At 33.2% G+C, this 12,239-nt stretch overlaps 1 protein-coding gene across 2 annotated transcripts; it reads left to right on the forward strand.

Moving 5' to 3' along the window:
• The first annotated feature begins 2,988 nt into the window (after positions 1-2,988).
• On the forward strand, positions 2,989-6,550 carry AS2 (Lateral organ boundaries (LOB) domain family protein). Of its 2 annotated transcripts, none has more exons than XM_086429138.1 (4): positions 2,989-3,353; positions 3,891-3,951; positions 4,567-5,316; positions 6,336-6,550. In XM_086429138.1, exon 3 carries the CDS (start codon positions 4,608-4,610, stop codon positions 5,268-5,270), a length of 663 nt encoding a protein of 220 aa, XP_086285264.1. In that variant the 5' UTR covers positions 2,989-3,353; positions 3,891-3,951; positions 4,567-4,607; the 3' UTR covers positions 5,271-5,316; positions 6,336-6,550. The 2 variants fall into 2 exon arrangements, with proteins under 2 accessions (XP_086285264.1, XP_086285265.1); XM_086429139.1 differs by lacking the exon at positions 2,989-3,353 and adding an exon at positions 3,585-3,670.
• The last annotated feature ends 5,689 nt before the right edge of the window (positions 6,551-12,239 follow it).

The following is a 12,239-nucleotide window of genomic DNA, read 5'->3' on the forward strand; positions in this document are numbered from 1 at the left end:
AAAATGAAGGGTGATTATGTTTCTTTGAACCATTTAAAAAGAAAACATGGAGGGTAATTATGTTTTAAAATATGAAACGTATGTGCACGTGCAAGTGCAAGTGTCCATAATTTAAGTATAACAAAATAATAAACATAAAACTAAATAAATATTACAATCATTCATCCCATCAACATGACTAAAATGAACAAAAATATAAAAATATTAGTAGACAGTAAAAAGACAAACTAATGACAACATAACCAAAAAGATAAATTTAAAAAAAAAATAATAGCATCGAAGAAGGACAGGGCCTATGGTTTCCCCAATGGAGTTGTCAAACTGTAGACTTGATATTTTTCCTTGAAAACCCAATCTCTACTTGAATTTGGAGTCGTCATCCTTCTTTTTTAGAAAAAGGTGTGAATGGACACCCGAAAAATAATTTTGAAATTCTAGGTAATGAGGTCCATTTAGAAAATTGAAAAGGTACTAAGCACCATATTTTCTCCATCTTAAGTAGTAACCTATGAATTAGTCATTTTTCATAAATAAATTAAAAAAATCGATAAAACTCAATTTTGTGCCCTTAAGTGCGAGAGACTTCAATTTCGGCTTAAACCAATGAGGGCTTCCTTATTAAGAAATGAGCTCTACTATGATTCATACTTTTGAAACATTTTTGAAAATGTAAGCTTGTCAGTTAAGGGCCCGTTTTTATAAGAAATGTGTCTAATATCTTAGTCTCGAAAATGGTTTTGTGGTGAGTGCAATAGTGCAAGAATTTTTAAAAATGATTTTCAACCCCTACCCTTTCGATTGATCGAACCGAAGCTCAATCTACTGGGTGTAAGTGAAGATACCATTGTATCTTAGAGTTGATATAAAAATAAAAATAAAGAAGAGAGATGAAAAGTATAGGAGGAAAATTTATACCCTCAAACTTATAGGGGTTTTATTTTGAGTCTAAATCATGGGGGTCACCTCATTATGAGAGGGACCCTAATGATTCTAGGCCTACAAAAGCTTATTTTTTTAATGGAAATAGATTTTCAAAACCCAAAAAAAAATGAGGAGGAGAGATAGGAGAAGGAGATGAATATGAAATAGATGAGGTGAATTACATGGTCCTACTACACCCCACCTTAAAGCTTGTACTTTTTCTTCTTTTCTTCTTCTTGAGTTCTTGGTGGAATTGTTCTTAATGATGTATTTTGTTAGATATTTAGTGAAGAGAAGATAGAGAAAGTTGAGTGAGATTGATGACAGTTTTTAGACTTTTGAGAGGGCTTGAGAGCATGTGAGGTGAGAATAGTGAGACTTGAGATATGGTTCAAATCTTGGTCGATTTGTGAGAGAGGAGTGGGTTTTTTTAGATTTTTTAAGAACTTTTTAGGAGTAAAATGAGGTGAAAATAAAAAATGATAGTAAATGACTTGAGATTTGTGAATGAAGTGTAGGGAATTTAAGGTTAAAAAATGGTAACCTTGCTAAATGAAATGGATTACTTGACCCATAAGGGTTAAGTGTTAGTTGAAAGAATTGTTATGTAAGGGAGATATGTATTTTGATTTTGAACGGGTGAAGGATATGATGACACATGGCAAAAAGATATGGAGGTGAATTGATTAAGGAAAAGGGGTGTGGTGGGTACATAGATGACTTACAGAGTGTTTTAAGGAGAATGTGATGGAATTGAGTGGTGACATGTGGGAATAATGATGGAGTGATGAGAATAATTTCTTTTGGGAGGTTGGTTGTGAGGGTGTCATGTGTCTACCTTGATGATCAAGAGTTGTATGAATCTTGATTGGTTATAATCATGGACATAAGTATGAGTTTGGACTAGAGTAGGGGTTTGGGCTTAGGATTGGGTAATGATTTAGCTTGGGTTGCATTTAGGATTGGTTTAGGTCCAATTGGTCTAGGGGTTGGGTTGGATTTGATATGTATAGGATTGGGTTGGGTCGAGATTGAATTTGGTGAGAACTTGGACTTGAGATTATATTAGAAATGATGGTGGATTTTAAAAATTAGGTAAGCCTTGTAATGGGGTCCATAGGACTATTTGGAAGCCCTAAGGCCTTTATTTTGAATAAAACGTCGAATTTTGAATATTTTGACCTTTAGGTTTTGACAAAAATATGTCTTTTTTAGCCCTTTTCAAGTTGAATCCGTTTAAATTGGGGTGTCTACAAATGCTGAAAGCAATTTGTTATTAAGTGCCACTCTTTATGTACTTGGTATGTATTTCAGCTTGAGATGTTTCTGAACTCATGGAGTTCTCCCTCCACACTTTAATTATTATTTTTGTCATAAAGGAATACATATAACTATATATACTATATTAGGGGTGGAGCTAGGATTTTTTCCCTTGCAATTAAAAGTGGATTATTTTATTTATTTATTTTTTTTTTTGAGGGAGTGGGGGACTAAGACTAAATTTTTTTTGGTGAGGGCAATAGTGACAAATTTTTTTATCCGCTTTTGTTATTTCTCGCAATAACTCAAATATTCTTATAGATTTTAAAATTTCTTGTGGGGGTCATTGCCCCCACTATAAATCTACCTTTGAATATATACACATATAATATAATGATGAGGTTGGTCAGGTAAAACAAGGAATTATTAGGCCTTAGCTTAGGCGAAATTAAATGGGTTGGAAGTCTAGAACCCAATCCTAACTTAATTTGTGAGTGAAGATGAAGGCACCAAACCTTTTTTTTGGGTCGGGTGAGTGGGCCCAATTGAGTACGGGGGTATAGTAAAAGGTGGGCCAATTTTCTTAAATTTAGAGAGACAAAGATTTGGCAGCTTAGGGGAAGGGGGGAGGGATGGGAGAAGAGGTTTTGGTCATGTAAAGTTATCACAAGAGACAAGAGACAACAAACATGCTATGCTATCTAAAGCTTTATAATGAATCTACTAACTCAATATGAGAAGCGACCGACCAAGCACACTCACTTACTTTCCGCGAATCCTTAGGCTCAGGCCCAGGGGGGATTTCCCCCGGCCCGCCCACCACACACACACACACACTCTCTCTCTCTCTCTTTCTCTCTCCTATATAAATGATACTCTCTCTATATCTTGCTCACTTGCGTTTCTTAAATCTCGGCGTCCTTCCTCTCTCTCTCTCTCTCACTACATCATCATCTTTGTATGTTTGTCCATTGCAGGGTTTCTACATATTCTCTCTCTCTCTCTCTCTCTCTTCTGCTGCTTTGTGTTTTGCGGCTAATACGTGGGAAAAGGAGAAATTTTTGGTGAGTAAATTTGAAGAAGGAAGAAGATATCATATCTGATCCAAAGCAAAGCAAATATGTTGAAGATCGCATACCAACACAGTTAGATTAGATTACAAAGAAAGAAAGGTGAGACTCTTTATTTTTATTTTAAACCTAAAAAAGTACATTTTTCTTCAACTAATGAAGAAATCGAGGAAAAGAAATAAAAACCTAATATCATGTGCTACAGAAATAAACAAAGAAAGACAGGAAACTTAACAAATACGTCGTTTGTTTGTAAATTTTTGTAAACGTCTCTCTCTCTCTCTCTCTCTTCTTTTCTTTGTTTAGTTTATTTTAAAAAATTATTCCTTCAAAAGTCTCTCATCTTTCCATAAAAATTAATAAACAAAAGAAATCCTTTATGAAATTCAAGCAAGATCAACTCCTGGAATGAATCAAAAGTAAGAAAAAAAGGCTACACTTCACGCGATCCGATTTAAAAACTAGCTCCACATACATACCTCCTCGAAACCCTAAATCTCTCTCTCTCTCTCTCTCTCTCTTGAGAGAAAGATAGAGTCAAATCTTAGAGATTAGGATTTTCAGATGGTGATAATTTAAATCTCTACCTATAGTTAGATATGTTTTGGAATTTAAGATCTTATTATTATTTGATTGCAGATTACAGAAGCTGAAGAGGAAAGAAATTTATACCAAATCTTCAATTTCAGATCCAGAAAAGGTAAGTAATTTTCAATTTGGATTTCTTTCTATCTACATATCCATCTGATCTTTTCTTCTCCTCTAATCTATAGCTAGCTGTAGGAGACCTAACCTAACATAATCATAAATATATATATATATATATATATATTTCTTCTCAAAGTTCAATTTAGCTCCCATTCCCATCATTTTCTCTATTAAATTACAATATTGCCATTCTTTCATATCCTGAACAACCACCCACCAGTACTAGTATTGTCGACCATCGACATACAGAAACCTCCAGTAACTCTCTCTGTCTCTCTCTCAATTAAACATTTTTTTTTTCGAAGTTATAATAAGTCTTTATTTTGTACTAATTTTTTTTATCTTCATTTTGATTAATTTCTTTCTTTTAAATGTTAAAATCATAAAAAGAAAGTTAGATTTTTTTTCTTTAAAAACAAAATTACCCCCAATTCATGTACTTTATTTTATTGCAAAACTCAAATTAGAGAGTTACTGAATACCAAAATAAAATTTCACAGCTTTTGCTCAGCTTTCTTGCAAAAGAAACAAAAAAAAAAAAAAAACAACACTACTTTGCTTCCCAAAATCCCACTGAGTTCCCCTTTATATTTGTCATCTTTTTCAGATTTTGCAGAAAAAGAAGAAATTACAATATTGCCACTGCTAATGGCATCATCATCATCAACATCATCATCTTCTTCAACCAATTCCCCTTGTGCTGCATGTAAGTTTCTTCGCCGAAAGTGTCAACCGGAGTGCGTATTCGCTCCATATTTCCCACCAGACCAACCACAAAAATTCGCTAACGTTCACAAGGTCTTCGGTGCAAGCAATGTGACTAAACTCCTCAATGAACTTCATCCCCACCAACGCGAAGACGCCGTTAATTCATTAGCATATGAGGCCGATATGCGATTCCGTGACCCCGTTTACGGTTGCGTTGGCGTAATTTCACTTCTCCAACACCAACTTCGACAACTCCAAATGGATCTTAGTTGTGCTAAATCAGAGCTTTCTAAGTATCAGAATGTCGGTATTACCGGTCATGGACTCATCGCTGCTGCTGCGGCTGCCGCTGCTGCTGCTTCCAACACCCACAATCATCCACAAATGGGTATCGGTCTCTTAACTGGTCACGACCATCCCCACCACCATCACCATCAATTTTTCTCAAGAGATCAACACCAGTCTCTTAGGGGGTTCGACGCCAATGGTGCTTATGATGCAAGCCTTGTCGCCGCCATGAATGTATCCACAAATATTGGACCATTAGGTCAGTTCCATCAGCCTCGAACTGCGGGAGGTGACGATCGTATCGGACCATCTTAAGATTACTCAGCTGCATGGATCATATATTTACCCAAACCTATTGAAGGTGATTCTTCTATTTTCCTTAAAACTTCAATACTATTTGAGATGGTAACTCACTCGGGTATGGGTGAAATTTTATAATGATTTTAGAAAATTTAAATTTTTAGTTGTTATAATAATGGGTTTTCAATTTTATTTCAGTTGTTACCATGTTTTAGATTTTTTTTTTTTTTTTAACGTAATATGAAGCATAACAAATTATTACCATTTCATGAGCTGAATTTACTATTCCGGCTAACTGTTCATTTTAATTACCAAAATGTGAACTTGTGAAAATTTTCAAGTGACGAGACGCAGGTTTAAAGTTACAAACTCGTTGGGTTTTTTCCCCCAAAGTGACAATCTCGCTAAAAGTAGTGAAATCTGTAAGATAGTCACTTGAAACCTGCGAGTTTGTCACTTAAAACCTCCCATATCGTTACCAATTAAAATGAACAGTGAGCCGGAATAGTAAATTCGTCAAAATTTGGTCACGTTTTCGTAAATATTTCAAAACGTTGCTTTTGAATATTATTTGATGTTTTTATGATAGGAAGTCTCTATTATTGTTGTGCTTCTTTGAGAAGAAATAGGGTTTTTTAGATAATAGAGTTAGGTTTGTCTCCAGATTAATTATTAAAGTTGTCAACTACAATGGCAATGAGAAATGAATAGTAGGGTATCAAATTGGAACCTACAATAGTTGAATTTGATAGATTCCAACCAAGGATTTTTTTTGTGGTTATAGAGAGTGAAAGTTATTCTAGTTTCCAAACTACTTGATAATCCAATTAAACCGAAATCAAAAAAACAAAAAACAAATATATATATATATAAAACAGCCTAGTTAAGTTGACCAGAACAGTACCCATCATGCATCATGATGACCAAGAGACCAAAAACTGAGAATTTCAAACTTCAAAGTCAAAAACACTATGTAGTATCCTAGTAAGTAGGAGGAGAACTCCTTATATCTTCTTCTGTTAATTTCTTTTTCCACACTCAATACAGGTAATTATACTAACTATACAGTTGCTGGTTCAGTTGCAGGTTTGAAGGAGAGAAGTTTGTCTAGGGAGAGAGAGAGAAAGAGAAAGAGAGGTTGTTTTTGGTCAAATCCATTAAAGAAATAGGGTCTTTTTTCTTTCATTTTTACAGATTTTGTTTATTATCTCTAGTTATGTTATGTTATGTACCTCATATTTTGCTGGTGTGAACAAGTTGCTTTTTCTTCTTAATTACCCATTTAATTTTCTAAATACTCTTTTACACTGTTTAAAAAAATAAGGTCACGTACGTGGACGATTCAATCAAATGCCCATGAAGGACCTTAAAATGTTGGTAAGCCACTTGATTCGTTAAGGTATCAAATGCATGCATTTTTTTTTTCTAGATCGATCTCCTTAGTTTCATAGTTACTTCTAGCTTTACCACATTGGTACTATATTAATGCTAGCTCACCACCTTCTTTTTAATTATAATCTTCATTAATTCACTATGGTAATGAGTTGTCTTAAAATCAAAAGGAAGAAGAAAACAAAAAACAAAAAAAAACTAAGATCTAGAAAGAGATTGTTATCATTTGAATTTACACAAAAATTAGGATTATAATTCTTTCCCACATCATCTGATGAGAGGTCTGTTTTATGGTGAGATACTAAACTTTTCAATCAATAAAGATGGCAATTAAAAGTTTAGAGAAAGAGAAATAAGAATCAACCATCATTGGATCATCAACGATATGGATTTATTTCTATTGATTATCTAGTTTCTCTTGCTCAAAAAACACTTTTAATCATGTATTTGTTAAGGTCCATGTTCCGTATCGTGTAACATGAAATTGAATGGTCAGATAAGACACCCCATCCCAAAACCCTTATGTTCACAAAATGGGTATTGAACCCATATGGAGACGACTCAATGATTGATTTTTGTTGGAATAATCTTTTCATTTGTAAAACCCCAAGAACTCAATAGCTTGTTAGCAACTTTCACAACAAATTATGTTTCTTTCACAAGTAACTTTCATTCTGTTGTCTAATAATAAAGAGTTTCTTTGTCATTATTTAATGGTATTTTAGATAAATATCAATAGTTATATAGAAAAATACATTGACCAATAACAACAATACCCCTACTTTTTATATTAAAAGACAAAATATGAATAATTTTTTTAAGACTTTATAAAAGAAATGTGAATATGGAGATTGCATTTCGTTCAAGTCTTGGGCATCAGCATTCTTCTTATATATTTGTTTGCTTGCATGATTGCATTTTCATAATTATGATAAATCTAAAAATGTTATTACGAGATACCACATTGACCATCTTGTTTGATTGTCTACAAGTTTAAGATTATCACTTGGGTTGAGATAACTAGGTCTAGGAGGAGTTTTAAAATTATAACATAAGAAAAATATTCTTTCAACACGAAAAATAAATAAATAAATAGCTGGATTTCTATATTTATACAATTTTTCAAAATCAAACCTCATGTCCTCTCTCTTATTGAATCCAATTTCGATCACAAACTCCTAACCACAAGTGTATGATTCTATCCTTAGTGGCCTTGTACAAGTAACAACATATAATTTTGTGAAAGTTAATATCCAAATTTAAATGTAGACGTGTTGGTCTCTTTTTGTAGTTCTGTCTCTCTTAGTCTGATCTGCTCACGCGCGCAATATCTGTGGCATTATTACTTTATCTGATTTAGTTGAATCCGATGGTGATTGTGGAGATAAGAGTATTTCTAAAACAAGAGCGAAAGACAAACAAAGAAGACAAATAAACTTTAACGATAGATGAGAGGAGATGAGAGGAGATGAGATGGGACGTAAAGACTTGACCTCAAATTCCAACTCCCCCAACAGAGAAGCATGAAATGAATGGCCGTTGCGTTGCAGTTGCCAGTTGCCAGGTTTTATCATTATTATTATTATGTCATGGAAAGGCATTTAATGCCATAACCAAAATATTTGCTTTTTTTTTTTTAACAAAACACATATATTCATTCAGAGAGAGAGAGATTAGAAAGACAAAAAAAAAATCAATTGTTATTGTTTTCATTTCAAACGTAGTCAAATACATGGCATGGCATGACAATGATGACGTACTTGAGCAATCATGACTCCTTCCTTAAATGCATTCTTATGTCATGTCATGTACTATTTACTTGGGTCACATGTGGGTTATGCATGCATATTGTCTCACTCACACATTCACATGTATTCCACCATTATTTAACTAGGGTTAGACTTAGGGTTAAAATTTGAGTTTGGCTTTAACTGCTCAAACTGATTACGTTTAGTAGTAACGTAATAATCGGTTTATATGGGTCTACTGCACCGAATTAAACTAGTAATTGTGAGTCTAATACCACCTTAATGTTTTGCTCAAAGGATGATTTTTTTTTTTTTCAAAAAGCAAAGACATCAATTCAAAACCTCTACTTCTTGAGATGTGATCGATCTTAGCAACTCATCATCTTTTAAATGATTCAAATTTTATTCATTGTTATTATAAATCAAAAGTGACGCAAACTCAAATGAATTAAATTATCATGAATCACTAAAACCCATCAATCATAAATTTAATATAATCAAAATTACAAAAAATTGTCTAATAGTTGAGAGAAACCCTAGACCACTAAAACCGTAAACCTTAAAAATAGGTTGATTTCTTGTTTTTTCAAATGTACTAATATATATATATAATATAATAATAATGAATTCTAAAAGGTTAAAAAGGGATTAGGTAGTTAGAAAGGGCTTAGGTGATGGGAGGGATTGTGGACGGTTGATGTTGATTGCTTGGAGAGAGGAAATGAAAGGAGATGAGTTAGGGTTAGAGGATATCCCGACAGAAGCACGCCTTCCGGAGCAAATGTAGAAAAAAAAAAAAAAGTAGAAGTAGCATTTATTTCGGGGTGTCTCTCTCCCTCTGAGCCCACCCCCCTCTCTCTCTCTCTCTCTCTAATCAAATAAGTTAATTTTGTCTTATGGACCATTCAATGTTTGCATTTATTAGACAGTGCCAACACCATGAGAACACTCAGAACACAGACAACTCACTCTCTCTCTCTCTCTCTCTCTTCAAACAACCAACAATGAATAGTAATAGTAAGAAAATAATAAGGGTGGGAGAGGGATCCATCTGTTTCCAAACTTGACTATCCTTCTTCTATTCCCTGTTGAAGTTTGGCAGTGATAGAGAGAGAACATTTCAATGACATACCCTCCTTTTTAAATACATCCCTTTTGTCCCCATATCTTCCTCTCTTTCTTTTTTTTTTTTTTCTTTTTTTTCTTTTTTTAAATACATCCCTTTTGTCCCATCCCCTTCACTCCTTTAAAACTCCCCCACCAAACCCTCTCTAATGTTTCAGTGTTTATTCTTTTTTATTTAAAGCAATATTTTAAAAACTGGATTCAAGCATTGGTTCGACCAAATTTTCTAATAAAAACCATTGGTTCAAAGTATCTTTTACCCAAGCACTAGTTACATTTGCACCCCTAAATAAACCTTACTTTTTCTCCATTCACTTACTTACAAATTCTCCCTTAACAAAATCATTTTTCAAATGTGATGTTGAATGCAAAATACCTCTCATTTACAATGAGATAAGGTACACATTCTTTTAAAGGATAATTATGGTATTAGTGGGAGTATGAAAATTTTTACATTATCCAAATCTGAAACATCCCTATGCCTGAGTACGCATAATATATTGCATTGTACCTTAAGACAGGATGAACCCACTTTATTTAATGAATGGGTAAGGGGCCGAGGGAGACGAGCTTAGTGAGGATAGATTGCCCTATAGACCATCAATGGGTGATAACCCGCTTTCGGAAGCTTGAGATTAGTTCAACATAAGGGTGTCGATGAGTTTGACTCGAGAAAATTGGACAACTCATAGACCCACATTCGTGTGTTGACATGAGTGGTTGGCTTTCCCAATTTGGTGTACTAACAATTGAATATCACTTGGACATGGAGTTGTTAACCTATGAATGACATGCATACTAACATACTGATACATACTCACATCAAATAGGCATGGGGTAGAATTCAGTATGATGTTGCCGACAAGTGTTAAATCAAACGCATGCTAGCATATGTTAGTTTAATATTGACTGAAAAACCTCGAATACAATTAAATATTAAGTTTATAAATAACAAATTATTTGAAGGTAAATATACACAATTTTATCTATTTTAAACTCTTACTCTGTGAGATTTTCTACTCATTAGATTGTCAGAGTATAATTATAGGTCTCTACTAACGAGGCAAAAAGTAATCAATCCCAATTCAAGTCAGGAAAGCAACCAAAATAAAATCAGGATTAAGAACTTCACATAGGCCGTGTCTAGTGGTATTTTACACAAAAATGTCATCACCGTCAAGATTGTGCCATTTGTAAATAATAAAAAATCTAAAATCATGGAAAATTCCTAACCTTCTTTTGACACTTTTGAGTAAAACATTTATGAAAATAGTTCAAGATAATGAGAAAATTAAAGAAAGAAAGATTAAGAAAACCCAACATGACTTTCAAGTTTATAATATACTAATAATTAATGTCATTCTAATGATCCAATTACTGAAAATTTTGTGTCCAAGATCATTGGATTCTATAATTATCTATTAATTTCATACTTTACACTCAACCATTGCATAAATAAGGGGGGATTATGTCATTTAAAAAGAAATGATGTTTGTAAAAGGAGAGTTTGTAACGAAGTTTAAATGGTAAGGTTTAAAGAGAATTGTTTATACTTTAAAAGAGAGTTTCATGTAAATGGTAGTTGGGTTTGGGTAAAGAGTCAGTTAAGTTCTTACACACATTACTCCATGTTTTCCTAGAAACAAACACCCCAAAAAAAAAAAAAGATACTTTTCCCATCAAGCTCCTCTCAACTGCCACTTTTGAAGTAGATTGGTCAAAGGGTGAGTGACAAATCTTTTTGCTAGTTATAATGGAAAGAAATGTCTGATTTTAGATGGTTCATGATCAATCAATCAATCTCGAAAGTCCAACATGTAGGGGGGTGGGCACCAAATGCTATATTCTAGACCTATGGAGTGGCATTTTTAAGGACACTTGGGTAGGGTCCATTGATAATGATTGACCGTTTGATTGACAGGTCCCAAATACTAGCTAATGACTTGTGTTTCGAATTAGTGTTTAAAATGTTAAGGTGAAGAAAGGTATAAAATTTTGATTTAGGTGTCTGAAAAAATGAGAATATTTCATAAAAATATATCCATCAGTATAGAAATTAATATAATTTTTTTCTGAAAATGATAAAATGAAAAATAAAAAATAAAAAATGTTAGAGTTTTTTTTTTTTTGGTTACAACTATAAGAAATGATAAAAGAAATGTGAAAATATAATCATAAATCATCAAATTATAATATACAACCATATAAAATGTTAAAATCAAGATTAGTCAGGTTTAACTATGTATTAACGTGGCATTTTCGGAGCCCATTAACCAAATATAACAATAAGACAGATGAAAATGAGAACAATAATAATGTATCATCGACTATACACACCTTGATATGTTATTTTCACTCAAAAAATATTTATTTGTAGATGATATATTATTAGTTGATAAGCCTAGAGATAAGTCAACACAAAACTATAATTATAGAAAGTGGTGTGGAGTCTGAGATCTTTATAATAAGTAGAATCAAGACCAAGTACGTAGTATATAAACTTAATGCTGACACCAATGAAGCTTAATCTCCAATAAAAATTGATGGTTTGATCATTAAAGTTGTCTTGGGTCTACTACACAAGAATGGGTGGACAGAGAAAGATGAAGCCCATAGAATCATAATTGGATGGTTAAAGTGGAGGTAAGGTTTTGCTGGAGAACTTGAAACCCTATTAGTTTTGCAATTTCTCATCTAGGGAGTCACTCCTTTTTCTATA

This window comes from Akebia trifoliata, chromosome 16 (assembly GCF_017979445.1).
Source record: "Akebia trifoliata isolate Shusen 1 chromosome 16, ASM1797944v1, whole genome shotgun sequence".
NCBI lineage: Eukaryota > Viridiplantae > Streptophyta > Magnoliopsida > Ranunculales > Lardizabalaceae > Akebia > Akebia trifoliata.